We start from the raw sequence: 13,232 nt of genomic DNA, 5'->3' as shown, positions 1-13,232 counted from the left end.
GCTGGACACGTTTTCCCTTCTCCTCTATCTTTTAATACGAAACAGTAAACAGAATTGTCCATAGAGCAATAAGTATCCTGCCCGAGAAATTGGGTAGAAATATGCACGCACTGCACATGTGAATATGTGCATAGTATTGTCTGGTGTGTCTTATGTATATATGTGCGGACCAATGAATACAATAATACACAATATATAAAAAATATACATTATCGAACTGGGTATATACTGAATGATATTAATAATGTATATGCATAATATAATATGCCTATAGAATGTTATCATGTACTCTATCTATTCTCGAGTTTTTCCATCCCATGTTAATATAATGTTATAATGATTTTTAAAATATCATGGGATGTGTATAAATTGAACTACCTTTCTTTCTCTAATAACGATTTCTCTTATCGATTATGTAATCTATACTGTGTCTTATTACTGTTATTTTTACTACTGAGACTATACTCATATATATATATATATATATATATATATATATATAAACCCTAATGTCATGGGGTGGATATCCCTAGTATTTTTTAAATAGAAATTTATTACCATTATGTGCCATTGTATTAAAGTGACATTTCCTGGTGCACGGGCCGTCCGTGGAACGCAAACTCAACAAGTGGAACGCAGCGCCATTGCAGTTTAATACTGAGCGCGACAGGATAGGCCCATCTCGGACCATGTGATCAGAACACATGACACTGTGATCCGAGATGGGGCCGCAATGAGAGTGACTATGCCGATCACGTGACGGGAAGCGACCACGTGATCGGACTAAAATAAACAAACCCACAACTTCTATCTTCATCTCTCTATAATGGAGATACAATGCCGATCACGTGACCGGAAGCGATCACGTGATCAGACCAAATAAGGAACATTAGGTAATTTATGCTGACTGACATCTAGATCACGTGATCGGGGACGGTCAGGTGACCAGGAAATGTCATTATGAATTCTGCTGTTTATACTGCCTAATAGGTATTTAAAACACTCGTTTTTTAGATATTAAATCATTATAGCCTAGATCATTTAATAGGATTGCCTTCTGGATCTAATTTTTAGTATTTTTATGGGACGTTTTATTTATTATACAATGAGTGAATCAGGTGTACACACTCCCAGCATAATGAAGGGAGTATATAAACTCCACAAGGTACCCTGTGTGACATATGCTCCTGAGGAAGCTGGCAGCCATTAGACCAGCGAAACGCGTTGAGTTAAGGACACTGGCCATCAGCTCTGGATCCACCTGGTATCTCCGGTAACAATTGGACTCTTGCCCTTATTGGACACTACCAGCCCATTGCAACCTGGAATCATTCCCCTGCTGCTAACTGGATTCTCACCTGCTAAATTGAGATCCTGGGAACAACATCCATAAGGACTGGGTAACTACTATTATCTCAAGTGAACCAAGAAATAATGAGGAGGGAGTCCTAACCGGAGACTGTGTAACTTTAATATTTACCATGAGTGGGATCCAATTGGTCCTAATTAACAACTTCTAACATCATCTGTTTCTAACTTAGGAACAGATAAATTACATCTGATTTATTCATTTAATCAATTTTATATGTTTATTAAAAATTTGTGATTTTTTATCTTAAAATATCGTCCCTTATTGATTTCACAGCCGGCGCCAGTACATATTTCTATATTGTTGTTTTACTTCATATAGGGGCTGACCCCCCCCCTTTACTGGCTGCCGCTGACAGCGCACTCTTAATCTTTCTCTTTTTTCTGTACTTCCTACCTCTATGTCTGTCTGTTATTACCCAGTTTTATTCTATTACTGTTGTACCAATTGTAAAGCGCAATGGAATATGCTGCGCTATATAAGAAACTGTTAATAAATAATAAATTCAAAAATCTGATTGAGGACCCATGTTCCTCCGTTGTGAGCATTCCTTCCAATGATATTCTGATGGTACATCACTCTCATCGCCTGCAATTCAATTGTCTCCTTACAGTTTCTTGCTGCATATCTGGTGGCTAGTTGCAGCAGCAAGGAATGTCTCATCCCTCATCATCTTCCTCCTATCAGTTGTATGCATTCCCTGATGGCCCCAGCCCCCCAATCTGACTGCATGTTGTATATCTATTATGAGGACTGCCCGTAAATGCTCTTTTGTGACGCAGCAAATAATTTGCAGATCCACTTCATAAGCAGTTACAAATGTCATCTTCTTGGTAGTAATAGCAGCTTTTTCTACCAATCATTAATGAGGCATTTTCCTGCACCTCATGCCTCAGTCATTGCTTAGTGAATTGGCAGTTTGTATTCCCATGTTTATTAGAGCCCACAAAATAGCCAACCTCATATGAGTAGGTAATGGGCACAATTTAAGTAGATAGGCGGCAGTTACTGAATGCCACTTGCTTTTAGACCTTGCACAAATCTGACATGACACCATGACCTTTGTAGCGCTGCCTCTGAACCCTGTAATAGCAGTCTCTGGGCCTCATGCAGATATTTACGTAAACTGGTTATTTACATAACGTTGCACAGACGCGTCGTCCACCTCTGAATTAGCCCCTATGTAGTCTCAGGAAGCGTGAGGAAAAGTAATGCATTGTGGTACCGATAATCTGATGCAGTAACTTGGAAAGCTTCTGTTCCATCAACCTCTGCTTCTTCAGGCTGGTTGTGGGCTTGTTAGCAGGTGCCTGGTACACTGGATTGGACGGGTCCCTCCAGCCTGAAAGCTCCCAGTCCGCACGGCTTGCTGTGAAGGGGAAGGGGAGGGAGAAGTGAGTGTTAGTGGAGGAGAATAAATTGATATTCCATGAGGTCAGGTGCTTATACAAGCAACGCACAAGAGCTGGAAGAGAGTTTACAGATAACTGTAACATCTCATCGAATGAGACTGCATCAGACTGTAAGCTTGTATGAGCAGGGCCCTCTCTCCTTTGTCTTATCTACATACAGCAAGTATGCTACATGTTCTCTTTCATTATTTAGCTATGTGAATTTATATGGGGGAGATTTATCAAACTGTGTAAGAGGAGAAGTGCAGGTATTGCCCATAACTACCGGCCAGCTTCTAGCTATCATTTTATTGCTGTATAAACTGCGCCCAACCCTGAATCAGGGTCCGTGGGGGTCTTTCCGACCCGTTTGCACGCTGCTTTTTTCGCAGCCGTGCAAACGGGTCCAGAATGCGCATGCGCAGTGGGCGCAATGCGCAGGCGCATCGCTGCCAGCGCCGGGGAACGCCGGGCAGCGACTGAATTAAAGAAGAAAATTATCGCTGCCGCGATCGCAACGTGATTGACAGGAGGAAGGCGTTCCAGGGCTCCAACTGACCGTTTTCGGGGAGTGGAGATCCGAACGCAGGCGTGTCGAGGCGTTTGGTGGGCGGATGTCTGATGTCAATTTCGGGACCTGAGACGCTGAAGTCATCGCAGTGGGTAAGTAAGTCCAGACCTACTTAGAAACTGCATAGCTCAACTGCACAAGCGATCGCAGCCTTGCTATGCAAATATACACTCCCCCATAGGCGGCGTCTAGTTGATCGCACGAGCTGCAAAAAGTTGCAGCGTGCGATCAACTCGGAATGACCCCCAGTGTCTCTTACTAATGAAGAACCCCCACCATAAACGACGACTATGTATGTACATGTCATTGAGCACATACACACACATAACATACTACACACTACATATCAGAGGGAGCTATAGGATGGGATACAGGCAGGATTCCGGCGGTTGGGTTCCGGGCAGTCAAAATGCTGACGCCAGAATCCTGGAGGGAGGGTTAGGTTTAGGCTGCGGGAAAGGGGGGGGGGGTTAGGTTCAGGGGCCACCACGGAGGTTTAGGGTTACGCTGAGGGGAAGGGGGGGGGGGGGGAGGGTGCTCGGGAAGGTTAGGTTTATGCCACAGGAATGGAAGATTAGTGGGCCATGGGGGGAAGGTAAGTATACTTACCTTCCACATGTGAGGATTCTCACTGTCGGGATGCCGCAGTCTGTATTCTGACCGCCGGCAAACCAACCGCCGGCATTTACAGCCCAACTCCTATAGGACGCATCTCCACTTGTCCTCTTTAGAAAGTTTGATAAATCTCCATTGACCTGATTCAGAGGCAGATATTATTGTACCATGACTGCGTCTCTATGCTAATACTGCAGCTAATGGAATTAGCCACTGGCTGCATCACTATCCGCTGTTTTGCGACATCGGTCACATATCTGTTGCACCATCGGACATTGCACCAGCCCCATGGAGGCACAGAATGTCCTTCGGAACATCGCTGAGACACGACCGTGACGTACCCCGCTTCTTGCTAGCCCCCCCCCCCCCCCCTGTTACTACCCAGGAACGCCCCCTGAAATTGCCTCTCACTGCGTCCATATTTATTCTACATCCCCTGGTGGTTACCAGTGGATTGCATGCTCAGTGCGACTCGGCCACACACGCAGTAGAACATCAGCATTGCGCCCACCTGTGAATCAGGCCCCTGGTGTATCACTTATGAGGTTCTAGAGCCTGTGACTTTTTTGTAAGAAAATGCCAGAATAACATGATGCTCGATGCCGGGACGGGCTGCCAGGCAACCACCAGCAGTACAGACAAGTGGGATGTACCCGAGCCATTGCATGGACAGACTCATACTGACCCAGCAAGCCAAGAATCCCGTACAGCTGCTGTTCCTCTCCTGCATCTTCTATATTGCTCCTCCTCAGCACGCGCAACATGAAGATAGTCTGAGCAAAAACCTTAGAGACAAACAACGGGCGGGAAGAGTAACGGGAACAGAGACAGAAGGTAAGCAACACAAAGTCACTGAGATTACAGCTTGCAGTGGACAATGCATTTTCCCAATGAATTGTGCAGCGCTGCCACGGCACAACGGCGCTGTTACTGGCGCCATATTCCCTTTGATTTCCGTGGTGGGGTAAGTATTGTCTATAGTACAGGGTGTGCAGTGTGAGCCCCCCTGGACCCCATGTGTACCACACACTCTGTATGCTTTAAAGATACATTTGTGGTGATTCTAGCTGTCATCGGTGGTGACACTATACCATCTGGTACTGTAGTGTTAGTTAATGGCTGGCACCGGTGGGCACTTGTACTGGTGAGATTATTCCTTTGCTAACGTCATCACTATTGCATATGTTAGGATCAGTGTATGTACTTTCAGTGCTAAACCCATGTAACCTTAGTGCTTGTAGTTGGCTAAGCATTTGGCACATGCGGTTAGCTGCTATAGGTAGGTTTACCATACTATCCCTTTAAACCGGGACACTCATGAGTTACACAGGTTCCGAGGCTGGCTGACTTCAAGCCTGCAGTTCACCAGGTTTTACTCTGTCATAGAACCTGTGAAATTGACATGTGTCCTGGTTTAAAGGGATGGTATGGTATGCCTAGAGGATCAGTATGAGATCCTGGAGGTCAGGAGACCAGTGTGTCCCCTCACGGGCTTGCTGCGCTCGGCACGCTTCGGGCCCGGTGGCGACATTCCACCTCAGTGGCGTGGACGACCACCCAAGTGGGGAAACCAGCCAGCAGTCGGGACTCCGACCACCGGTATTGCAGTTGGTGTCGGTATTCCGGCATTGGTTAATTGACCACTGGGATCCCATCCGGCATTCAATTGATGGCCTCCCAAGCCTAGCTATAGTGGTTCATGTTACAGGATATGTAACTCTTGGCGTTCATACCTTAAGAGGTGGTATCAAGAAAACACTGTGGAAGAAAGAGAGAATGATGGATATGAGCCAGCTGATGGCCTTGTCTCTTGTCATGGACAGACTGACGAGCACCATGTAGTAGCCAGAAAAGGCGCTGAGGCCAAACAGAAACATCCAGCACAAGAAGGTGAAACACTTCGGCATGCGGCAGCATCTCTTCTGAGTCGTAGAAACCGGGAAACTGGTGGTTAAACTGGAGACAGAGAGGTAAAATCACTGAGAGAGAAGGTCAGGTGGAAGAAGAAGCGATGGAGCATCCTATGACACTGGCCACCGTCTGATTGATGGACAATGGAGAGATACCTGCTCGGCAGAGGCGTCCCTGAAATATTTAGACTTTGCAATTGTTGCTTCAGGTCATAGAGAATATTAGAGGCTTGAATGTAACTGATAGGCTTTGTAGCGTAGGTCAGATCCACGGAGGCAACTTGATACTGCAACTTTTGCAGGACTTTGTAAAGGTAATGTAGAAAGATACACTGCTGTGCTCTGATCACTGCAATAAAAACATGAATGAATTAATAGTAACTGCACTTAGGGTGCGTGCTCTGATTCTGCATTTAGGGCCGGATTCTGATGCAAAGTGGCTGCATTTGTGGGAAGACTCAGAAGCCACATTTGATACAGTATGCTACTGCCAGTATACATCAGGCTAATGAGAGGATCTGTTTGGCTTTGGCGCCTAATTCAGCATTTGCGTTCGCATGCTAAATCTTTCTGGAGTGTGCGCATGTGTAGAAGCTGCACTGCGCGTGCACATACAGTGAGATCCGACGGCATCTCACATGTGCGATCACCTCTGCCTGAATGACAGCAGAGGCATTCACAGGGTGTTTTAGGGGCATTGGGTGGGGGGCGGGGCATGGTCCAGCACAGGCGTGTCCGGGATCGTTTGCGGGGCAGGCTGCGGCGGCTGCAAGATGTCATACGCAGCTGCTGCACCCCGAAACATGGCTGTCCACCGTGTGCCCTAGCAGCTAGGTTGCATAGGCAGAGGGCAACCCTGAACATACATGCAAAGCGCTTGCATGTTTGCGGGCGAGGAGCAGGACCCGGCATGTGGGGCGGACTTGCCCTGTGCTGGGTGTTCCCCCGCATGTCAGAGTAAAGGGTTGTAGGTGTACAATTTATCATACATCTAATCCAATGCTGAATTAGGCCCACAAGCAGGTAGCTTCTCTGCCCACTGTTATTCCATCCACAGCCGCAAGTGTCATCATTAGTAATGGCACCTGCACCAGCCCCATGCTGGTTCCAAGAGATTCATCACCATCAGAGACAGACTGCCCTTCACTGTACGCACAGCACAGTACACAGAAATGTAGGTACAAGTCCGTAATAATAATAACCCCAGAAAACAGATTTCGTGCATGTAATTATAGCATCGCCACCCAGAATCACCCATTTCATGCAAAGAACGACCCAGTCAAGATCCCCCCCGTCTCAGATACGCACAAATGTGTAAGTTTGCTTCTGCATCTGCGCAGTTGTCTAAAACTGGTTATTCGCGCCCATCTAACAAGCAGCGTCAGAATCAGCACTCGGCCCATAGAGAATATACATACCAGTCACACGTTTGCTGTCCCGGCTTTCTTCTTGCACACAGATATAAGACTGCACCAGATGAGACAGCGTCTCTATGTGATCAAGGACTAAATCAGAATTTGGGGATGGCAGATCCTCTGCGCTGTCACCGAGAACCTGGACTATATACTTCCGCAGGAAGTCCACAATATCTTTCACATCCTGCAAAACAGGACAGAGCATCAAGAATATGTTCACTAGTAACCAGACTGGGGCATGAGAGGTCCTCCGGTTGAATGCAGTGGTAAGTAGTGCGGCCATCCACTATAGAGGCTTGGCTAACTACTAGAGAGTGCAGAATCTATATAAGCTATATATTTTTCTTCTGTACCCCTATGGGCCAGTCCAACCCTGCTAATAACTGATTAATGTACCAGCCCACACACAGTGGTGATAAAACCAAATTTGTAAGACTAGGCAAATTAATTCTTAGAGGGCAATTCGATTCTCAGCGATGTGCGGCTGCGTGCATCACTGAGAATTGCACTACCACAACATCACATATTTCCCTGTGCAACTGTAACGAGTAAGAAAATGCACGAGTCTGGTAGGCAGGAGTGCTGGAGAAACAAGTCGGACGGCTAAATTGCAAACATCAGTGAAAAAAATGTGCAGTGCTAGCAGCTGGGAGATGCCGGGGAAATGGTTACAAGGCTGCTCCTCACCATAAGAAAAAATAAGTGATGTTAATGGCTGTGCGTGCTGGAGATACTGTGGTAGCACCACACCATATGAACATCCAGAAAATGGGTGTTTTCGGGGTGTTAATCGCAAATATTTAGCACATAACTTAAACGCATGTTGCGATCCCTCCATTCTCGCCTGCAGCCGCAACCCCCATAGGTTTCTATGGGGGATGCAATGCTGCCAGATTTACCAATTTTGGCTCCGCAACAACTGCCATCTGAAGATGGCCATAGCTCATTGTAACCTATGGGCTACACTTTGCATAGTTAGTTGTGCAAGGATTCAACCTGGCAATGGCCGCAGCACATGTGTGGCCAACGTGGCCGAGCATGCACAGGACTCCCAGGCAGCACTCAAAGCACATCGGAGGGACGGGCTCCGTTCAGAGCCCCTGTCTCTGCAGGTGCCGGTTACCGCATGGCGCTGGTATAATCACATATTGCAATGCAATTCTGGGCGCTAATATCGCAACCAGATACCATTGCATATGCAATTCTTGATAAATGGGCCCCAGAGTGAAAGAAAATGATCGATGTTGGGGGATGCAAGGTGCAGGAGAAATGATTGGAACATTGTCACCTCACCACCATTGCCACTAATTGAATGGCCCCCTCTGTTACTTATCAGGATATACTATTTGATGATACTTGGATGGTTAATACTTGGCCAAGACAAACAGCACCTTTGACTGCAGTGCAGCATACTGTAGTTCTGAATGTATTTTAAAGGCATGCTAATTACTCCATCCAGACTATGATATGATGTATTTGCATTATATGTATGACTTTTTCTTCACTTTTCTGATATATTCAAATAATGAAATCTCTTACCCTGAGCAGCTGCTGGGACGCAGCTTCCTTGGAGGGTGGCTTTGGAGGCAGAGACACGCGCAGTTTGTTCAGAGTCGGGGTCACCTGATTCAGCTGTACCTGGATGAGTTGGAACATCTGCACAATCAGGAGGTTCACCGGGATCAAAATCATAGAGGAATTGAAGCTGATCTTAATCTGAGTCCATGTTATGAGAAACTGCCCTATAAATCAGAGACATTATTAGTAAGTGCCACCTGCCCTCGCTGTCCCCTGCCCTTCTGAGAAGAAAGCCTATGGGCTCAATAGTGGATATTCTAGAAAAGAGGACAATGAGGAAATTACATTTTGCTTTTGAGAAGCTGTCCTTTGTAACCCCCTGATCCCACTGGCAGGTAATATCCAGGGAACTGCAGGGGCAATATGTGAATAGTCTCATCCAAAAAGCGACCCCCAGTGTAGGCTTCCCCAAGATGGCTACCACTTCATTACTAGAGGACCCACAGCTCTTTCTGGGAGTAACTCAACAGTGGGAGATGTGTTCGAGGCGGAGAGTACTTGGCCGGAAACAGCGCCACAGAAGTAATAAAGGGAGCTGATTGGTGCCAAAGGCAAAGACAGGAGCAGTGGAGAGGAAGCGGATAAGCTCTGCGTTGGCTGAGTGTTATAAAAATGACTGACATCCACATGATGTAAATGAGCCCCAAAGCAGTTAGTAAGATCTACCTGTTGAAAAGACACATACTTTTCAAGGCTCGTGTATTGTGTTTTACAAGTGGTTCCCTAAAAATGGCCATGAGAAACCTTATTTAAGAATTCATGGATCCATAGGGATCACTATGCTTGCAAAATGGCACAGAGCATTCCATTTGAATGTATATATCTTTTTTTTTTATTTTTTTTTTACAATGATAAACAGCTGGTAAGGTGCAATCAGAGAGATCGCTAGACTCTTCAGGGAAAGAAAAGCTAGTCCATGGACCAAGAGGGAGACTCCGGTCCTGGGTGAATGTCGCAGAGGGTAGCTATCTACAATCAAGAAAAGGGTATTGCTGTTATCTACAGTTATTCGCAATCCAAATGACTGCAATGTACATACAATATCTCCGCTATTTCCAATGGTTGAGCACAGTATAGCAGGAGTGAATAATAGAAGCCTAGGGGTAGATTTAGTGAGTGATATTCTTGTTATCACACATTAGTAATCTTAAATGGTACTGCAACCAATACCCTGCTGTCATGTGTTTGAAAAATGACAGGAGCTGATTGGTTGGAGCAAAATTTAAGATTAGTAACCCGTGATAAGAAGAATATCACTTGTTGTCAAATCTGACCCCAACTTCCCAAGTATTTTAAAAGACATGAAAGTGATTGATAGGTTGGCAGTCAAAGTGCATTCAGAGTAGTCAAGGAACATTCTTCTTTAAGACACATTGTCAAAGTCTACAGTTGTACTTCTATATTGTATATGCACCAACGCCTTTGGTACCCGCAACTATTAAGGGTCCCCCAGATGTACTATGGAGGGATCGTGGCAGATAGCAGCATAGGCGTATCCAGGAGGGGGGGGCACTCGGACCCGTGCCCTCCCTGTCATTTCTGACTTCTTTTTTGTTTCAAAAGGAGAACAGCAGCAGCACTACTGCTATTTCCGTCAGTCAGATTTGATAAAAGAGCCGGCAGGCACTAGGACCTGCCACGGCTCTAACAGCTAGTCCGTGTGGTAACCAATGGGGAGGTCCCCTGCTCACACCGCAACCTACCTCCCCCACTTCCAGCCGGTTAGAGTCCAGCCCAGGCGCAGGGTTCAAATGCCAGCATGAAGTAAGACTGTTACTTATGACGTCGCAGAAGGCTTCATTAGCCCTCACTGCACCGCACAGTTTCCCAGCGCTTCCTCCTCCACTTCCTTTACCACCATGCTAGGTGCAGTCACACTCAGCCTCGGCTTTAAGAAGGCGGCCCGTGTGATTGTGACAGGGCTGTCCTGCAGATGTCTTATGCTGCTTGTTGGAGATCCAGCTGGCTGCTTCTACTAATTAAAGATGGGCAGTTTGTGTCCTGCAGTCTGAGTCTCAGTGCAGTGCCCAAAATAAGGTATGCTGCACCTGCTACCACCAACTAAAAGCTATAATAATTATATTGTGCCGGGTTGCCTTCCAGGCTCCCATAACTAATGGAACAGGTAACCAACATTTCAAGGTCCAATCAGCCTTTTCATCAGGGTGAACCATTGGCAATAAACCAGCAGGGATGCGCTCCTACAGCCAATCATTACCTGATGCTGTATTCTGTGAGGCCACACCCCCTGTGATACCACTCCTCTTATCTGGGAGCATGCGTGCCTTAGGTGCATGTAAATATAACTATTACCGTTCCCCTATCATGGTGCCCCCCTTTTTATTTTCTTCTGGATCCGCCCCTGGTCCCCCGTAGTAATGCCACCACACACACTGACCCACCTGGTAATGCCACCAGACACACGGTCCCCCATAGTAATGCCACCAGACACACTGTCCCCCATAGTAATGCTACCACACACTGTCCCCTATAGTAATGCCACCACGCACACTGTCCACCATAGTAATGCCATCACACACACTGACCCCCATAGAAATGCCATCACACACACTGACCCCCATAGAAATGCCATCACACACACTGACCCCCATAGTAATGCCACCACACACACTGACCCCCATAGAAATGCCACCACACACACTGACCCCCATAGAAATGCCACCACACACACTGACCCGCATAGTAACACCACCAGACACACTGTCCCCCCATAGTAATACCACCAGACACACTGTCCCCCCATAGTAATACCACCAGATACTGTCTGCCATAGTAATAAAAGCACTGGCCCAAACCTGTTCTCTTTTCCCCCTCAGCGGCAGGAGCAGAGCAGCACGGGCGGGATGGCGATGTGGTGTACGTGACCTATGAGTAACGCCACGTCGTAGGGGTCACGGGCGGGCCCGCAGGAGAGCTGCCATCTTCACTATACACTGACCGCGGAAGAGCTGCCTGTGCTGCTATACACTTACAGTATATCTATCGGGCAGCGCAGGCAGCTCTTCCGCGGTCAGTGTATAGTGAAGACGGCAGCAGCCGGGTCCGGGCAGCAGGGATCTTGGCGGCGGCACATCTGGCAACCGCTGGTGGCACACCAGTGTGCTGCGGCACAGCGGTTGAAAATCACAGCAGTATATATGATCTGAATACTAAAACACTCAGCCTCAAAGACATCTTCATAAGCTTCATAGGGAATGAATTGCATTCCTGCTCTAATATGTCTTTGTATTTAGTTATTAGACTCACAAGTATGGCAAACAAACATTGCCTAACTAATTGTAAACCCCCCCAAAGGCTCAGCCATCTACAGTATCAGATTACCAACAGGGCACCCGGGATGGTCACCCATCTGTATCACCAGAATATCATGAGCGCTATGGTATAAGCAGGGCTGGATTATAGGAGGGGCGACAGAAGCAGTTGTCCCAGGGCCACCACATACGGTCTGTCCCCCACCTGCCGCCGCATATCCTATTGCCGGGCATCCACTGCGATGCTCGTTACGCTAGCTGGTGTGCCCGCCTCCTTCCCTGTGTGAGGACTGGCGTGGGGAGAGAGAGTCGGACTCGGGAAGCAGATGGGAAGGACTGCCGGGACTAGCACAGGAGGAGCCCGGCAGTACGCTGAGGGGGCTACAGGTGTACTGTATAGTGTTATGCGATCAGGGGGGAGGCAGCTGTGTAGTTTTATGTGTATGGGGTTGGTGGCTTGTGTGTAGTATTATACGTACAGGTGGGACAGCTGTGTAGTGTTATATGTATAGGGGTAGGCTGGTGTGTAGTAGTATATGTACAGGGGGGTACTCAATCACTTTAAGAATTCAATTTCTAGGGGCCCCCACAATATTTTTGCTAAGGGCCCCCTACAGACCTTAATCATGCGTATATGTAAATTGGGGGGTTGTGTGTGCATAATATGAACTGGGGCCACTACAGTGTGTTTAACACATTTGTTGTGCTGGGGTACTATTTACTCACTAAAACATCGCCAGCATATCATATTGACAATTCTATTGGTAGGGGCCCCACAATGTATTTGCTCCGGGGCCAAAACAAACCTTATTCATGCCCAATGCTACAATTTAATAGGCTTTTCTTACGGCTGGACTATACACCCTAATACACAGACTCTGCAACTAGGAGTTTTGATAACCCTCTGCCTAACATTGATTGCCTACTAGCCAGTGGCGAATCTATAATGGGTGGAGTGTGTGCGTGCACACGGGCCCCTGGGTCCAGAGGGGGCCCACACCGCACCCATTTCTTCTATTCTCACCTTTCCGGCGTCCATCGGTGACTGTGTGTGGGCCCCCTCCTCTCCCGTCACCGCTGCTGCTAGCACACTGAGCACTAGAGACTCTGA

At 47.1% G+C, this 13,232-nt stretch overlaps 1 protein-coding gene across 2 annotated transcripts in view; it reads right to left on the bottom strand.

Annotated features, from left to right (window-relative positions):
- The window catches only part of LOC134969490 (polycystin-1-like protein 3), a 258,914-nt gene that overhangs the window by 76,861 nt on the left and 168,821 nt on the right, over positions 1-13,232 (bottom strand). For both annotated transcript variants that reach the window (XM_063945475.1, XM_063945476.1), the window contains 6 exons: positions 8,811-9,013; positions 7,275-7,455; positions 6,013-6,205; positions 5,680-5,902; positions 4,632-4,731; positions 2,595-2,738 (listed from right to left, as the gene is read on the bottom strand). In XM_063945475.1, the coding sequence (XP_063801545.1) occupies positions 2,595-2,738; positions 4,632-4,731; positions 5,680-5,902; positions 6,013-6,205; positions 7,275-7,455; positions 8,811-9,013 (1,044 nt within the window). The remainder of the gene's footprint in view (positions 1-2,594; positions 2,739-4,631; positions 4,732-5,679; positions 5,903-6,012; positions 6,206-7,274; positions 7,456-8,810; positions 9,014-13,232) is intronic.

Source organism: Pseudophryne corroboree, chromosome 11 (assembly GCF_028390025.1).
Source record: "Pseudophryne corroboree isolate aPseCor3 chromosome 11, aPseCor3.hap2, whole genome shotgun sequence".
Classification (NCBI taxonomy): Eukaryota; Metazoa; Chordata; class Amphibia; order Anura; family Myobatrachidae; genus Pseudophryne; species Pseudophryne corroboree.
This window is presented reverse-complemented; position numbering and strand designations above follow the sequence as displayed.